This window comes from Nyctereutes procyonoides, unplaced genomic scaffold (genome assembly GCF_905146905.1).
Source record: "Nyctereutes procyonoides isolate TBG_1078 unplaced genomic scaffold, NYPRO_anot_genome, whole genome shotgun sequence".
NCBI classification, from domain to species: domain Eukaryota; kingdom Metazoa; phylum Chordata; class Mammalia; order Carnivora; family Canidae; genus Nyctereutes; species Nyctereutes procyonoides.
Window position 1 is genome coordinate 34,602,099 of NW_026575131.1, and position 19,050 is coordinate 34,621,148.

General features: G+C 39.7%; 1 protein-coding gene across 1 annotated transcript in view; it reads left to right on the forward strand.

Annotated features, from left to right (window-relative positions):
- The window catches only part of ERC2 (ELKS/RAB6-interacting/CAST family member 2), a 901,810-nt gene that overhangs the window by 675,075 nt on the left and 207,685 nt on the right, over nucleotides 1–19,050 (forward strand). Inside the window, exons 17-18 of the mRNA XM_055344919.1 lie at nucleotides 14,594–14,741; nucleotides 16,208–16,336. Coding sequence (XP_055200894.1) covers nucleotides 14,594–14,741; nucleotides 16,208–16,336 — 277 coding nt within the window. The remainder of the gene's footprint in view (nucleotides 1–14,593; nucleotides 14,742–16,207; nucleotides 16,337–19,050) is intronic.

Genomic DNA, 19,050 nt, shown 5'->3' on the forward strand with positions numbered 1-19,050 from the left:
TGAGAGATTATTAGAGTAATTGCCATTGAAAATGGCCCCCCCTTTTTTTTATGTGAATCTGTTATTTAGGGTCGGTTCCCAGTGACAGGGACCCTCTGTAGCTGATTGACCTGGATTGGGTTAATCTATTTTCTTTCTAGGAAGGTCAAATATCCTTTTTTCATTAAGTCTGAAGGTTGTAGCAGAGTTGTTATATAAATGGTATGTCTTCCCAAGATGGATTTGGAATTTCCTGCTACCAGGGTACTGGAGCATCTTTCTCACTGACTTTCCTAAGATTCACTTGTTAGCTCTATTTTTTTATCCTTGACCTATCCAATTATGCCTCTAAGACTCCCTCTCTTTGCTAAATTACCTGGAGTCAATCTCTTTAGCTGGCAATCCAAAGAAACCTACAAACTCATCTTTTGTTAGAATTCTTTTTCTGGGAATTGCTTGACATGGGCCTCTGTTGTCTTCACTGAGATCTTCGGAGATGGGAAAGAGGCAGCTTGTGCTGGTTGTTTGAAGCTGTGACTTAGCTGGAGTTCTTTCTATTACTGGATTTGCATCAGCCTGATCTACCTGTGATTTCCATGCATTCCATTTCCTGATTCAAATCTTAGTGTCCCTGGGGAACAAGCCTAATCTGTATTCCCTTTAACCAATAGTTGGAGGAGTAGCTACCATGTTCCTAAGTCTTCCCAGACATTGATTATTGACATACTGGTAGGTTCCATACATATTTATATTGCATTAAACAATTCAATGCAAAGAGAGGCAGAGTATGTCATATTTTCATATTTCATACTAGACTTTGGCCAGATGTGGGTTCCCTAAAAGTTAGTGTTGACCAACCCAGTTTTTTTTTCCTTCTCTGGGCACTGAGGGTGCCGAGAAGGACCTGGACATCGTGTGTGGTGGGAACTATTTATGTAATAAAAGACCACTCCCCGCTTTTACCCTAAAGAAACAATATCTGAAAAAGAAATCAAAGGAATGGTCACTTAGTAAGTGACACTTGGTAAGAAAAATTGGGGTTCAATATGATGTTTCTAAGGCAACCTACTTGGAAATCTTGGCAATATTTAGTGAAAGGTCAAGCACTTTTCAAAAGGAATAACAAGCAGACTGAAAGGGAATGACCAGATGTTCCTCAAACGCACCCTAATTATAATAATATTCAGCAATCAAATGAATGCTTCCTAGATTTTGAATGTCATGGACCAATAATGTGAAAAATATTTTTGAAAACAACATAAAGCTTATTAAGCTATAAAGTTAAATAAGTCTATTTAAATGTTAACTCTATCACCATCATTTGATAAAAGGACATTTTAACACCACAAATGAGGAAGAACATTACCTAATTTCAGAATAAAAGGCTGCCATTACCTGGAAAGTGTTTTGGCAGTCATATTCCTACAGTATTTGCCCATGTCCTCACCTGTGTGCATGCATGCATGAGTAAGAATATATGTGCTTGTATGTGTGTGTTTAAATGAGTGTGTGTGTGCATGTATGAGAACTTAAACACAAGCAAGTGCCAGTCTTTGATTTCGCACTTAAGAATGACTTAGTCTGACCATGCTTTTTCTCTGGTGATACTCTAACATCCCTGGAAGTTATATAGCTGGAAATAGGAGTAAATATGCAAGAAAAACATAATTTTAGATGACTTGAATCCTCTTAGCTTTTCCTCAGATGCTTATCCTCATCTGAGAGTCCCTTGTTTCCTTGTAGAGCCCTCCAGTACAGCCTTCCTTCACACCCCACCACCACTTCTGCACACTGTGAAAACCTACTGCCATCATCCCAGACCAAAGATAATCCTTCCTTCCTACAAACATTTCAGTGAAATAACCGAGTCACACAGACTTGGGTTCAAATTCCAGTTTTCACCATTTACAAGTAATATGACTTTGGGCAATCTGCTTAAATTTCACACACTCAGTTTATTCAGCTTCATGATATGAATAATAATAACTTTCTCTCTGGAGGATAATTTGAGAGAACTAAATGAAACTATGTGCTTTACTTATGCCTCACATGCACATATAGCAAACAAGTAATAACTGTTAATAATTGCTAATCCTCCATCCGAACAATGGAGGCATTAATTGACTATTATTCATCCTTTGTGGTTTAATTTTTCCATATGCATTTGTTTTCTGTAGCAGAAGAGTTTGCGAGCCCTCTCATTGTTCCCACATAGCATCTAGCACAGTGTTTGTCCATAGTAAATTCTCCTCACATGTGTAGAGATTAAGACACAGAGTAACATTAGATGGTTCTTTTATGCCATCACCCATGATTGTGTCACCATCCTCATGGATGCTTTTTTATTGGTCCTCTCACTAATGGGAATTTAGAAAACATTCTAAAGCATTCTGCAGCCACACTCTTCTTTGACTCCTGCCTTATGTCCCATGACTTGAAGTTCAAATCTAAAGGAAGGTGCTCTATTGCTGCTTAGTGGTGCAGGGCAGCCTCAAGGCTGTCCTGGGAGATAGATGATCTGATCTCAAAGCAATCCATCAACAGGTCAGTGTTTCAGGGAGTGGTGATCAGTGTCAGGTTGGGATTTGGTCATGAGGAAGTTACTAAGTAGTTTTCCAGGTCTGGGGGTACCCAGTAAGGGACTGGAATTTTTCACCTTTCTGGGCTTCTAGTCCCCCTCTTCCCACTCTGATTTGTGTAGCAGGCTCTCTTCTAAAGGACTGGGTTGTCTCTAGTAGGTAGTCTTTGGTGCATGTAGGATTAATAGTTGGATATTGTGAAGAGGGAATTGCTTCAATATTTTCAGTCTTTGAGGTTAAAAAGTGATAATTATAATTTTCTATGGGCATGTATTATAAACAAGATGAAGAAACCAATAAAGCTGCTTTTTTTTTTTTTTTGAGATTTTATTTATCTATTCATAAGAGAGAGAGAGAGGCAGAGACACAGGCAGAGGGAGAAGCAGGCTCCATGCAGGGAGACCAATGTGGGACTCGATCCCAGGTCTCCAGGATCATACACTGGGCTGAAGGCGGCGCTAAACCACTGAGCCACCCAGGCTGCCCTAAAGCTGCTTTTTTATGGAAGAAGAATGTTAGGTTGAACTGCATGAAATCACTGATATTTGACTGTTTCTGATACACAAAAAAGTGCACTTTATATCATTCAGCCTAATAGCTATGGATATGAAGTTTTGGGTTTCTGTTTATTTGTTTATTTTTGAGCTTCTGGATTGCAGCTGCATAACACTGGACATTCAGAATGAAGAGGACAGGATGGAAGAGAGCTTTTGAATCAATTATTCCAGTATTTGATGCATGTGGGTGAACCTACCATATGAATTCTTACACCCAGCTTTTGGATTGGTAAACAGAATTCATGGATATCTTCTTTGCCTGGTATTGCTAACGATCTGGTATTTGTTACTGACAGAAATAGAGTGGTATTTCTTTGTGTTTTGTGGCATCGTTGCAGGGCCAGCCATCATGACTATGTGCATGGAGAGTCTCTGGGGCCTGCTGTATAGCAGGAGTTGTGCCTGTCTTCTTTGTCCTTTCCTCGCTGGTACCCGGTATGCATGGGTACTCAGTTAATATGTGTTCAAGGAATTAAAGAACTGGGCTCTGATCATCTGGTTAGTTTATTCTTCCCTGTGTGGTCAGTAAACAGCCATGCCAGAGGAAGACATTCCCTCCAGTTGCTTTGGACTGGACTTCCTAATTTCACATCAGAAATATCCCTACTTCTTAGTGATCGCTCCTCCTGGAGTGGAAATTTCACTTCCATGAGCCACAAGGCCACCCATACTGTAAATCTGAGACTGCTTTCTATACCATTGTGTCTTGGGCTGGTTCCCCCACGATTCTTTCCAGATGTGGAGTTCTTTCAGGTAGTTTACCAGACTCTTTCATTCTGCATCCGCTGTCTGGTTTCACATTCCCTCAACCTCTGAGAAGGAGCATGTTAGTAGTGTCCCATATATTATATCATGAATCCAGAAATTTCAGGTAACTAACAGATACAACTCATTATTTCTGGATTCACTAGCTGATTTTTGTAAGTCTTCATTATATATAAGTCTTTTAAATCAGTTGCTTAGCAATGCAATACTTTTGGTGTATAAATGTGTATGTATAGTTTTATACTTCTGTAGTTTGGGCTCTGAAATTAATTTATGGCCATGGAATATGCTCTTGCATCTCTTTTTTAGTTTAGAGCTTATAATACATTGGCTTATGAAACCTTGCTGAGAAAGTGGCCACACACATTCACTTTCTCTCCCATTGACACATGCAACAAGTGGCTAGTGAGTGTGCATTAGACAGACTCAGTGTGTTTTCATGGCAGCATTTTAGCAAATTCTTCCCAACATATAACTGCTATAAATTTGGTCTCACTTTTCCCCCTCACAATGTTGAAGTGTGTATTTCTAATCTCTGTCATTTGGACTTTAGGTTTTTTCCAGAAAAATATATCATCCCAGTTTTTAGGTATGAAGCTCCTTTGGATTTGCAATCTATTTTATTCTATATGTTCTCCTCGCAAATTCATGTATGGTAAATACAGAAATGCTGAGATTTTCATTCCATTTGGGTGCAACTTTGTGTCCATTAAGTTTTCCCTTTTTTTTTTTTTTTAAAAAAAAAGGCACCTGAAGTTTAGCTATCACCTCTTAACCAACTTCTCAGCAGACCTGATCCTATACTGAATGTTCATTTGATAATTTGAGAAGTGCTCATTTGAATCTAAGCTTCCATCAAGGAATGAAAAATGTGAGCAGAAAGACGATTAGAATGTGAGATGTCCTAGCTCCGTATGCATTGCTGAGCTCTCCTATGGCTAATATTCATTTTTTAAATAAGCACCCTCTGTGGTACCTTTTTAGAATATAGATTATACAGATGTAATTGCTTTGGGAAAAACTGGAAAAGGGATGTATTTATTGCAATGGCCACGAGATGGCAGACCTAAAATCCAGACTTCTCAAAGAGATTTGCTTGAGGCATTACATGTTTGAGGGTGCTTTAAAAGCTATCATCTTCCCAAAGGAAGACTCCTACAGGTTATCCTGAATTGCTGTTCAATTCTGTGGCAGGCACAGCAAAGGAGAACAACTTCAAGCTGATGGGAATCTGGTTAGCCCCCCTCCCCCCATCAGATATGATGCCTTCCTGTTCCTTCTGGAAACCTGCTTTTTGCTTGGCACACACAGGCACAGCACACTCTCTTTCCTTCCCCCAGTCAGAAGACACCACTGCCTTTTTTCCTTCCCCTGAATAGGAACTATCACAAAAGAGCTACTTCCACCAAATTTCATTTTTTTTTTTTTGTATTTCTCTACAAAGATCTGCTTTATAGAACCTTAATTCAATTTTCTTCAAATGTTGCATTAACAAAATTCTGGAATGTGCCCCCTTCTGCTCATATTCCTCTACAGCAATGACATGACAATCTGTTTTGTTTTTCATTATAATTTAGCCTATGGGAATATTCTATTCCATGTAAACATAAATAAAGGGAGGTTTGATTTAACACAAAAATTTCAAATTAAGAAGGGAAATATTTAGTTCAGGATATAGGAGGGCAATTTGCTGCTATGTGCAAAGACTTACTAACAACTTTTAGTAGCATTAAATATACAGAAAAGGAAAATTAAAATGTATTATATTTTGGGAAATATGTATACATATACACACGTATATACATTTATATATATCACCAATAAGAAAAATAATTGGTCAGACGCCCTGAGTGCTAAACCCTGGAGTCAATGACCTGTTTTCTGGCTGTTACTCATTTCCAACCAAAAAGTTAATGTGATAAGACAAGTGTCTTGACAGTAACTGATCACCCGTGGACAATAGGTTTAGCAAAGATCTGGCCCACAGTGAGGTCCAGATGTATTTGGTTTTCTTATTATCAATCATCAATAACCCTTCGAGGGAGTCTGGTTGGGTGTATTTCACACAGAAGGCTACATTGACAGAGTTAAGTGATCAACAGAGAAGCTTTCTCATCACTGAATGACGAGAATAATGGGAACAAACGAGAACTACAGCAAGCAATTACACACTAATGTCTGGTGTGCTAGTGTGTACCTGATAAGCCTGGTGCGGTTCGGGGTCAGAAGCCCTTTATTTTACTTGCCCTCCCTGTCTTCCAAATTTACCCTTTTATTTATTTATTTTTTTTTAATGGAAGAATTTTTGTTTTGAAGTTGTTTGACTTTGGTTAGATTTTGCACTTGACCTTGACTTTTAAAAGGTCACCTTTCTGAATACGTTTCCATTTCTCATGTGGCATGAAATCATATCTTGCCCACTTTTGTGTGGCCTTTCCTATCAGTTTGGATGGGTGCTATTGAACAGTTATTGACTAAATCAAACCTGGGTGGCCTGGGATGCAACTTCTATGATGAACACACTGTGTCCACAGTCAAGCTCTGTTTTCTCCTTTAAATTTCTTTGCAAAACAGACATCATCTTATGTAAGTCAAATGTGCAACTAAACAGAAACCAATTTCAGAGTCAGTCTTGAAAATAAGAGACCCACTGGCATGTTTAGAATGTTTATTATAAAGGGGAGCCTGGTAGAAAATAATGCAAAACTTGAATCTTCACATTTGGTGATATCCATGTTATGTAATAACAAGTAATTGCTAACATTTGTGTGGTTGTTTCAGGCACCCCTGAACAGAATCTTTACATGCATTATCACATTGAACTCTCACAAAGAATTAAGAGAGAATTACTATCATCCTTCTTAGTTCAATTATGAGGAAATCTAAGTTTCAGAGTCATTAAGTAACTTGCCCAGGGTCACAGAGACAACCAATTTTGCTGAGACTTAAACCCAGGTACATTCAGTTCCAAAGTTGAGGATTAGTATCCTAATCAAGGACCTTAATCACCTCTTAAGGACATGAGTGATACATTATTTATGTAGATAAGTTTAAAGAAATCACAATAGGCTAAAAATCAAAAGAAGTAATTTCTTATCTCGTGTGCACGCACATGTGTGTGGTACACAGTAATCAGTAATACCTCAAACAAATGTCTTCTACTAGGACTTAGAGAGGGGCTCCTCCCATCTCCCATTGCCTTTTTATCAGTTCTCCCAAGGGATGGGAATGGGGCGAGCAATTTAGGATGGGGCTGGAACTCTTCCTGATACTCATCCTCCTCTGGCCTTTTCCACATGGGAAAGTCAGCTAGCCTCCAACACCCTGATACTCATTTGAGCAGAATGACACGAGGTGCCAACATTTGCCATCTTAGTGTCCTGAAAGTGCACAATGCTGCCACTTCAGAGTTTCCTGGCCAAGACACACTTGGTGGAACCCAAGGATGGCTCAGCTGCCTAAACTTAGGTCATGCCCTGAGTAAGTAGCGGGGTAAAAGCTGGTGCATGGAGTAAAGAGCTTCCACAAGACTTCATGGCCCCTGTGTTAGGAAATTCCAGTCATGTGCTATTAGGTTTCAAAGACAAAATTCTCCGTAATTGGAGTAAACTATTTCTTGAGGTCAGTTTTAGGTGGGCGACAGAGAGCAAACCACATTAAGGAGTCAGGCTGCCAAAGCCTGGCCTTTACAAATCTGGTCTGTTCTTTGTCCTTGGTGGAACTTGTGGTTGTTCAAATATATCTCACCCTGTGGGCCCCACCTTATGTGAACAGCTTTGCTTTCTGCGTGGGCCCTTCTGCATACACAATATATCATTCTACTGGTGGGTCGTGTTGATAGTATTGGTATCAGAAGACTTCCCTTTCTCAAGATGCTTTTTAAAAATTCTGCTTTTAAAATTTAAGCAAATGAGCATCTATCTCCAGAGTTGATCACAGCAAACCTCCACCCATCCTCACTCCAGGAGTGAGAGGGAGGCTGTTTTGAACAGGATCTTTCGTCACCGTCTGTCTTAAGTCACCTCCTACTGAACTTATGGTTGAAGATTCAGGGTCATGAGGGAAAGAAAACAGTAATTAACTGGGAAAAGTTGATTGAGCGGAATTTTTTTTTCCCACAGTATGATTAGAACATGACTGCGGGCTGAGCACCATACATAATGTAGGTTCTCCCTTGCATGTCATTATCCAAACATTTCTTAATGGAATGCATTTTTTAAGCATCTGCTTTTGTAATTGAATGTGTTCCTAAAGATGGGTCAGCTCACTAAAACAAGAGCCTGTAGGAAAGCAAGAAAAAAAATGTGTTAATACTTTTCCCCAATCCAATTTATAAGAGTTCCTAATTGGTCTGCCTCATTTACAATTCCTAAAATTAATTTTGGACCCTCTCAGCTCAAGTCATCATTAATAGAGTGACAGCAACAGGGAGTGAAATAGAAATGTTTATAAAGCTCCCTTTTAAATTGACTGTGATAAGTGATGTAGTGATGTATTACCATCAGAGGATTCTGGAGCTCTCTTTGTGAAGGTTAGCCACAGGCAACACTCAAAAGAAGGCATTTATCTTGGTGGGAGACGCCCTTCAAGCTTTTGTTTTATTCCATTGAGGTTTTTTTTTTTTTTTTTCAGGGTGGCTCAAACCATTTTTTTGGTGTTTTATTAGCTGTATCTTGACTACCTCCTACAAACTGAATGACAGCATAGGGCTATTAAATGTGTTCTTGCACATATTTTTATCCATTGTTAACCCTGACTAAATGTGTATAAGGGCACAGAAGTCCCCCCCTCTTTTTACTTCATTGTTGCCCATATTTGTTAAAGAAATTATTCCCCTTGACGTTTGTTTAGGCTGCACTTTGATAAAATGCTGTCTATGGTCCACTTTCTTAGCTTGGCATTCAGCAGACTCTTATAGATTTATTTCTCTTTGCATTATCTTATCTTCCTTTCTAGCTTATTTGGGCTTCTTTTTCATATTTTAAGCTACATTTTGGGGCATAGACGGATCACCTTAGTAATTGTATACTGAAGCGTTGCAGTGTTCTAAAGATAATTTTGCAAGCCTTTGGCATATACTTAACCCCACTAACTATCTAAAGATGAGGAAATATGTTCTTTTCATGTTGTCTATGAATAGAAAGGACAGATTAAGTGTTGGAGGTGGTTTCAGACTTCTAGAAACTTTCTTCAGGTTGATGGGACCATAACAATTTCTGAAGCAATGTAAATCTGGTCTTGAATCTAGAAGATGATTCACTTGATGGAGAAAACAATGAGGATATTTCTTTGTGATTCCAATTTATATCCAAATGTCTTTTCACAGATACACTCTATACTTAAGGATTTTTTTTTAAAAGATGTAGATGTAAAAGGACATTAGAAACGCAAATATTTCCATTTTCCCAGACTTTGAAAGACTGAATCAAAATTCCCTTTTGGGGAGAAAAACAGTGGTAACATTTAAGCTTCCTAATTTATTACAATGTTTGCCATTTTCTCAGAGCAGGCCTCTGTGTATTTTCAGTAAGGTATTTGTCAGTAGGTGTAGTAGTTGTATTAGCAAATTGCCTTATGGGAATTGCAAAAAGTATAGAGTCTGGTATATGGCTGGCAAATGAAGTTAATCGTTAAAAAATGTATGTTCAAAAAAAAAATGTATGTTTAGTATCTTCAAAAAGCCCCTGACTACTAAAGCAGGAATGATGAAAACCCATTTAACTCTGCAGAATTAGCTCACAATGATTTAAATTATTAGTTGAAATGTATCAGCTTGATAAAGAATTATTTAAAATTCATTTTATAAAGCTTATTGCTTAAAAAAGCCACAAATGCAGTGGTTCTGTCACCCTAGAATTAAGAATTTGCTTTGCCTGACGTCCCTGTACAAATAAGTAGTGGCCAGATAAGTCTTAAAATATTCAGAACATTTTTCCAAACATTCTGAAGTGTAAAATGTTCATATTTCTAGTTTTATATACTTTTTTTTCTACCAATTACTCTTTGCTTTAAATAGACTGGAATTATTGAACATAGATTTCAATCAAGTTATTTTAAGGGAAATTATCAGTAGTTTATGGTTAACATATAAAGGAGGATTTCAAAATATATATATGATTCTTGTTACACTAACCTTATTCACAGTTCTATGATTGTATAATACCACCATTTATAAAATAGATTTGTTAGCCAGAAGTAAACAAAACAAAATAAAAACAATAAGGAAAATGTTACAAAGAAGAAAATGGGTTATTTTGCATGAATATTAATGTTGATGAGTAGTGGTTTTAAATATAATTTTATAAAAATGATTTCAATGTATTTGAGGTATAATAATTGATAATAGGATTTGGGACTGTATTTGGCAATAACATCTGCAGAGAATTAGGAATTGACATATGTTTTGTAATCAACAGTTTTCTGATCAACAAAAAACCAAGAGTTAGAAATTAATTTATTGGGAATTTTAATGATATTACAAGAGGAAATATAAGTTTTAAGTTGGAAAAGGAATTTAGAAGAGTCTATGTTGGCAAATTGAATTAAAAAATATTTTTTTTAAAAAGAAATCTCAACAGTCAATATAAAAAGAAAGAAAGATCAGTTTTTAGACTGATGACTTGTAACAGTTATTAAAGCTGTGTTAATTCTTAATTTTGACCTGGAAGAAGAAAATAGGTTGAAAAGGACCATAGGACATAGAGATATAAAAGTTGATCCAGGGAACCTATTTAGGTAATGCTTACAATTAAGTGGGAGATGATGTAGATTGTACCAGACATGTGTATATGAAAGTATGTGTGCGTCCACTTAACCCATGCATAAAGAGTAGAGGGACAGAGAGAACATAATAAATACCTTGATGGGAAAATGAACACATTTCACATATGCCAAGTATTTGAAGCATGCATCTGCAGTTTTTTTGATGACTGAGAAGTTTCATTTACAGTTTTTTAATGTTTACTCTCATGATATTTTGTGAGAAATGGGAAGAATGCTGGAAGGTATGGGTAGAAAAGGGCAAAAACCAACCTATTTCACCAACGTGAGGTAATGACCATTAGCATTTTAGTGTCTTTCCTTCCCATTTTTTTCTATGAATATAGTTTTATGTTTTGGTGATCTTATATATACACATGCACATCAAGAACTGTGAGGATTCTAGATTTTTCCTTATTGGCATGCTAATAGGTTAGTCTGCCTCGGTTTCATGGATGTAAGTAGATGACCAGAGACTTTGAGTTCAGAAACAAAGGACTTCACTGCTCAAGGTGCAGAGAGTAGGATCAGTATATTTATGTCAATTCTCCTTTCCTTAAGTCCCGTGGAAGCAAGGCAGATGGGCCAGACGAATAGCTGTACCTACAGTGGATTGATTACATTGCAAGAGAAGAATCCTCAATCTACGGAATCTGAATCTTTTATAATGGCAGTAACATGCCTGCTCTTTGCTCTGGATTGAGATACTATTATATGAGGGCAGTAAGCATGTCTACCCTTTGATCCAAAGGAAAAAACTACCTCTGTCTTCTAAGGCTATTCACTATACAAACGTTCTGGAAAGATTGTGAGAAAAGAAGATAGTGACTTTGCTTGTAAAATGGGCAGAAATATGAGACACGTGTAGAATTGTCTCTCAACAAATGTTTTCAAAGATCTTTTTTAGTCAGCATTTTACATGCAGACTATAGCTGTAAAGAGTGAAATGTAGAGGGATATCTGGGTGGCTCAGTCAGCTAAGCATCTGACTTCAGCTCAGGTCATGATCTCAGAGTCCTGGGAGTCTGGGATCTCAGAGCCCCACACCCCATGCTGAGCTCCACGGTTAGTGGGGAGTCTGCTTCTCCCTCTCCATCTGCCCCTACTCTTGCTTGCATGTGCATGCTTGCGCTCTCTCTCTCTCTCTCTCTCTCTCTCTCTCAAATAAATACAATCTTTTTTTAAAAAGAGTGAAATGTGGAGATGCAGCATAATTTATGATCAATTCCCAGTATTTCTACCAGTGATTTCTAAGGTTGTTTCCATTTAAAAAAGCATCACATGGACATTTCACTTTGGGGCAGAGTGGGGTAAAATAATGCAATCACCTTAGGTGTGTGGTAGTTAAATTGGAGGAGGTAGCAAATAGGCTCTCTTTGATTTGAAGGCTGTGCTGCCTCTTCAGCTTGGCTTTATGTACAAATATGCACAAGCTGTGAACAGTAAGCATGTCTATTGTCTCAAGATGTTATCCAGAAGGAGACAGGCTGTGTGAAGCTGGATTTGAATGCTGCTGTTGATAGTCCAGGCTGCACTGGTTTTCTTCTGGAAAGTGGACATAGTCCCTGACATTTCTGCTGCTCATATGTCTGACTGAGCCTCCAACAGAAGCTCCTACTGCCTGCCATTAGCAGGGCCCAGAAAAGTCCATACAAATCCCTGCAGTGAAAAGGGAGAAAATCTGAGATCCAAATAATGGCCATCTTGTTCAAACATCTGGAGGGGGGCCTGGTCTGGAGGGGGCCTAGTCTGGGAATTAAAGAAAGATAAAACAGGATCATGACCAGGTTTTAGTCCTGGGACTTGTATGCAAAGAAAATACCCAATACAGACACTTACCCAGTACTGCAACGTCTTATAAGAGGTCTTCTCTCATTTTTAAAAGAATTACAATGCTTTGGGGCACTTGAGTGGCTCAGCTAGTTGGACATCTGGCTTTTGATTTTGGCTCAGGTCATGATCTCAGGGTCATGCCCCAGGTAAGGCTCCGTGCTGGGTGTAGAGCCTACTTGAGATCCTATCCCTCTGTCCCTCCCCCAGCTCTTTCTCTTTCTCTCTCTCAAATAAATAAATACAATTAATCTTAAAAAAATTAAAAATTGGAGTGCCTGAGTGGTGTAGTCAATTAAGTGTCTGACTCTTGGTTTCTTCTCAGGTCATGATCTCATTGATTATGGGATCAGCCCCACATCAGGCTCCTCACTGCTTGTAAGAGCCTCTCCCTCTGCCTCTCCCCCTGCTCATGCTCTTTCTTTCTTCCTCTCTCTCAAATAAATCTTTAAAAAATAAAATTAAAAATAAAAATAAAAAATGAAAGGAAGATTTGTACAGTGATATCTTCAGTCATTTTTTAAAGTACAAAGTAGACATATATTTCTTGAGCAAATGTTTTTGACCCTCACTATGTGCTTAGTGTTCTTTCAGAAGCCAGAGAATTGATGGTGCACAACGTAGATGAGGTTCCAGTTTCATGGAGTGCCAAATCTGGACAACAAATAATGAATGTCTAAGATCCTTTTAAATAGCAAAGAGTTGGGGGATCCCTGGGTGGCGCAGTGGTTTGGCGCCTGCCTTTGGCCCAGGGCGCGATCCTGGAGACCCGGGATCGAATCCCACATGGGGCTTCCGGTGCATGGAGCCTGATTCTCCCTCTGCCTGTGTCTCTGCCTCTCTCTCTCTCTCTGTGACTATCATAAATAAATAAAAATTTAAAAAAATTTAAATAGCAAAGAGTTTTATGAAGAAAGAGTATAATAAGTATAATGTGATACAGTGGCTTGGGCACAAAGTAGAAGGTAGGGAGTCACTGCTAGGTAAAGGAGCTAGAGAGGGCTTTTCTGAGTAAGATACATTTGAGTTGAGACCTGAAGGGTAAAGAACTGTGCGAGGGCATTCCAGTCAGAGGGTATGGCAAAAGCAAAGCTTATGAGGTGAAAATAAGTATAACATTTTCAAGGACTAGAAAGAGTTTGGACACAAAATGTGCTGGAGTCTACTGATTATGGAAGGAGAAGAGGCACAAGGTGATCTCAGAGAGGTGGTCAGGGCCAGTTGGTGTAATGAGTCACAGGCATCAATAAAGGGTCTGGATTTCAAGTCTAATGTGTGACGCAATGGATTTTGCAATCAGCAGAGTGGTAGAATTCAGATTTATAATATTTTTAAAGATTACTTGGGGTTTTGTTCCAGGGAGACCAGTGGGCTGCAGGAGTGAATGCTGGTGGTTAGGAGAAATTTGGTAGCAGTAGATCAGTTTAGGTAAGGAATGTCTTCTGGAGTGAAACCTACTGAAGTTGTTAATGGGTTGTCTCTGGGTAGAGAAGAAAGGGAAGGAATCAAGAATGACTTCTAGGCTTTGTGTTTGGGTTACTCAGTGGGTGGTGGTATAATTACTAGATAAGGAAGACTGAGGAAGGAATGGTATTTGGTGGAATGGCAGGAAAGCATCATTAATTACATTGAAATTGGAAAGGACTACCCTATCGAATATCTATGTCTACCTTCAGAAGAAAATCTTGCATGAAAAAAATGATATTTATATTAAAATTGTTGGCCAGTTTTGTTGGGTTGTCTTGGTGTACCTAGAACTTTACTTGGCAAATGGTGGGTGGGTGGATGGATAGATGAATGAATGGATGGATGGATGGACAGATGAATGGGTGGATTAAAGTGTCCTAGAAGTGAATGCTCAGATTGACTCCCTCCATTTCTAACTTGCAGCTTTGTCTATGAAGTCAATGAAAGATGGCTCCTTCAGAGAAAGCAGTGCATGGGTCTCAGGGGTTCTGACACAAACTACTTTGTCCATTCTGAAAATCAAAGAGTTAGCTTGTCTTAAACATTGTCCATGATTCCATCCCATTAAGACAATGCTCTATGGTTCATTGCAACTATAAATGACAACTTTTTTTTTACACTTTATAAAAATTATCGCAATAATCTTTATTTTACCAGACAGGAAGCGCTGCTTGCGGCAATCAGTGAAAAAGATGCAAATATTGCCTTGCTGGAATTGTCTGCTTCCAAAAAGAAAAAGACACAGGAAGAAGTCATGGCCCTCAAGAGGGAAAAAGATCGGCTCGTCCATCAGTTAAAACAGCAGGTGGGGCCTCCTGCACGAAAGGTGTGTTTTGCTGGTGTGGGGGCTTGGGTGCTTTCTCTGGGTTTAGCTACTCTTCATTCTCCCATGTCCATCGTGCCAGCTCAAACAGCTAAAACCAGGTAGGAATGAAATGGCCCAGGTTGTTGCTGGAACATCACTTTACTGCTTTTCTGTGTTTATGTGCATGTGCCTGAGCTTGTGTGGTTTGCAGCCAGCTCTGTTTTCCTTTCTTTTGTATTTGCATCATCTCCCCAGAAATAGCTCTCAGGTCTCTTCCTTCCAGTGAACTTTGTATGACTTCTGACTAAATTTTACAAACTATGAATTAAATTCTGGGCACTTTCTTTCTCATTGGAGCTATTACCTTCTGTTTTGCTCACTTTCTGGGCCCCATCAGTAACTCTCCTCATCTAGTTCTTTATACTTCTTTCTCTCTATACTTCCAACGTTGATTCTTTAACTAGTTCCTTCAGGACCTTTTTGGCTAAGGAACATCTCCCAGCCCCTAGTACTGCCAGACTATGCTTGGAGACCTCCCCAGCCATTATTTAAACATTCTTTTTATCACCTATTTACCCAGTTATCCATATTTTTCCTCCTCTCTAGGCTTCTCTATTTCTTCTGAGGGAGAAGGAAGAAGGGGCAAAGTCCTAACTTGTATAGAAAGTAGTTCTTTTCTTTTTGGAGGGGTTTCTGAAAGTGGCTTGAATGGAAATTGTACCTGAAGCATGTTACAAAATCATTCCTGAAATCTTCAGACATTATTTCTTCTCCATATATAACTTGGGGGCTTTGGGTAAGCAAATAGTTAAAGAAATTCACTTGGATTCTAGCTTCATGATGAAACCAACTCAGAAAATACTATGGCTCAATGGTCTGTGGTCTCACAAGGTAATAGGTCACATCTTAGTTCTGGGCACATGTGGCTCTGAAGCTTTCTAAATGCCGTATGATACCACATGGAGTGTGTCCACATCAATTTCAGCCTCCAGGACTGGTTCTCTGCCTGCTAGGGTGATCTGGGCACAGTGTACAAGATGAGTGGAAGGGAAGCCAAAGAAATAAACCCTTTCACCTCACAATTGGGCCAATTCTTTCCCTCCTCAGAAAGGAGGAGTCAACCTTTGGCCCTGAACCAGAGTCCATTTCTCATAGGGCTGCCTTGCTGAGAGAGAGAGACCAATGCCATGCCTGGGTGCCCTCTCCTGCAGAGGAGGGTCCCAGTCACTGCCAGACATTGGGGTCATTCCACAGAGCAGCATGCCTCGCTAGCACTGACCCTGGGGGTTGGGAACTGCTTCCATCTGACCTCTTTGTTTGGGGCTATGCATCTTCTACACTGGGCTTTCCACCCACTTGGCCACAGAAAGTCAAGATAAGCCCCTTTCTTTGCTTTCTCCTAACTCCTTCCTGTGAGCCTTGCACCCTCCCCTCCTGCACCTAACCATTGTAGCTTTCTCCCACAGGTATATAGACCTAGGAAACAGCCCCTGAGCTCGAATATACCATGCACTTGTGATGCTGGCTACAGCCCAGATATTACGGCCAAGTACCACGGGTCCAGCTACGATGCATACATGATCCAAAGGTCTCAGGTCAGTCAGCAGCTAAGGAAACACTCGCCCCCACCATGGGGGGTGGGGATGCATAACAGCTACATCTTGCCTTGCCCTTTACCTCTTTTGATGATTTCGAGTAGTTGGTGGCCAAAAATCCTGAGACCATAGATGATAGCATTCTATCTTGATTTGTAAAGTGATTTCATTTATTATGTATTTGCCAAGGGTTCCAGACTTGGTGGCTACCCTCTGGGACCAGCTCTTCTAAAATGGCCTGGCATTACTGCAAAGCCAAGGCTGCCAGAGGCCTTATTGTCAGGCATAGTGGATTAAATTTTTCTTTCTATCTCTTAGATACCTTGCTCCCCAAATCTCCCTTTACTTTTCCAATAAGGAATTTTTTTAAGGCTGTTTTTTCTCTTTCTCAGCATCATGAAAATGCACTCCTGGATTCCAGGAAGGATTGAGTGTAGCCCTTCAATTTGCTCCTGGGAAACGGCACAAAGCCTTCATTATTCACGACAGGCTTGGTTTTGGGTATCATGGGGCACATTTGGGAAACCCCAGCCATGCAGTGTTAGGCTTCTGCCTGAACTAAGGCAGGGTCTGACGGGCTCTTGTGGAAAAAGAGACAGCAAAAGAGAAGGATGGGCTCCTTGATGATTTAGGTTTGAAATCCTTCCCCATACCCTGTAGGCAACAGAGAAGGGGGGAAAAAAAGCAGACAAATTGATGTACTCTTGTTGTAAATGATATGATTCTAAAGACAATGATTAATTGGCTTTAAAAGCACTCCCTTTTTATTGAGTGTTTGTTCTGTGCCAGGATATGTATCCATTGTTTCTCAGGGACTTTGCCCAGTGTCCTCATAGCAGCCCTGTAGTATGGATAGCAGGATCACCTCCCTTTTCCAGGGGGCATAACTGAGACTCAGAGTGTGGAATAAACCAGCCTAAAACACACAGCTTCTAAGCAATAGAGCTTGAGTTTTGGATAGTCTACCTGAGTCCACACATACCCCACCCAGTTCAGGAAAGAATTCAGAGTGACAAGCAGAAGGGTATTCCAGAACCTGGGAGGTCCCCTTATCTTTTTAAGCTTAAAGTAGATGCCAAAATGCCCATTTAAGAATGTACTTAGGCTATTCATAAGGGGTGGGTTCTGCCTAGAGCTCTTAGGTTTAGGCTATTTGATCATATCAGTAATTCCTAATACTTCTGAGTTCTCACCACATGCCAGATGTGGATGTAAAGATTTTACATACACTAACTCATCAACTCCCAACAACACTGAAGGGCTGATGCTCTTATAGGAGGTCCAGAAAGGTTGGGTCCCTTGCTCAGGCTCCACAGCTGGACATTTTATGATATTTGAAAAGACCCTTTTCCACACAACCATAACCGGATTTTGCAGATGCCATCTAGAATTGGACTGCTTAGGATGACTCTTACTTAAGCATTTGTTAACTGTGTGATCGTGGGCAAAATACTAAACCTCCATAAACCTCAGTTTTGTTATCTGTAAATTGGGCTAATAATCTAATTCAAAGTGTTGTGAGTGTATTGTATGTAAAGAGCTTTGCACCTGCCTGGCACATAGTAGGTGCTATAAATGTGTGAGCTGCTACTACTACTACTATTACTACTAATACTACTACTACTACTAATAATAATAATAATAATTGATTTTATCATCACCAACCCTCAGAGATAGTTTGATTTTTATTTCATTGTTGATATTTTTCACAAACCTGGGAGTCCTAACTTATTAAGAACACACTCTTGACTGTGGAAGAAACTGCAGACAGATGTTAGTACCTAAGCCTTCCTGGTCCTCCCTCCCTTAAAGTCCAAGCACTTGGGGAGCAGTGAGCAGTCATGTCAAGAACTGTAGACCCCAGGTCCCAGAGTGCTGAAGAGGCTCATAGTGCTTATTAAATTTGCTTGGTTTGTGTATGCAGTCACATAAAGTGAATCAGAGAAGGCACCCCTGGGAGAACAAGTCTCAGACCTCCACTGTCATTCCTGCATAAGTGACCTCGGAGAGCAGAGCTCTTTCAAGTGCCCAGGCCAATGGGAAGGAAAGGCCTGGTCTGGATGTTCATCTGCCCAATGTACTGTGAGGATACTGAGGCAGACTGGCTCATGAGAGATGCCACCCTCTTCATGCTACCTCCTGCTCAGCTCAGCTCATGCAAGTCTTTCTACTGCCCATGACATTCACAGTGACTGAACATCAGTAGCTCATTCAGCAATCCCCATAGTTATTGTACTTTGCCAAGAACATAGTAGTCACTCTATAAATATTTGTTTTGTGAATAAATGCATGATTACCACATGCCAGGCTCTATGCCACGTGCTTTATGTATACATAAGTTTACAAATATTATCTCACTTTTTCCTCATAATCAACTATCCAACATATTGCATATCTGCCATGTGTCAGGCTCTCTGCCAGGTGCTGGGGATTCATCCACAACATATTTTATTTGCTGCAATGAGGATAGCATCATTCTTATTTTTGAGTTAATCAAACCAAGGTTCCAAGAGACCACATGACACAACTACCATACCTGTACATACATATCTGGTTGTGCAGGGTTGGGCTTCTGAGATGTAGGAGTGCTGACACTTTCCCTTTAGCTAGGCTAACTACTGCATCCTTAAAGCAATAGTGTAAGCCATGGATTAGCCCCCACACCTCACAAATGTTGTCAGAGGAATCAAGTTTGAATGCCTCAGCCTATGGCT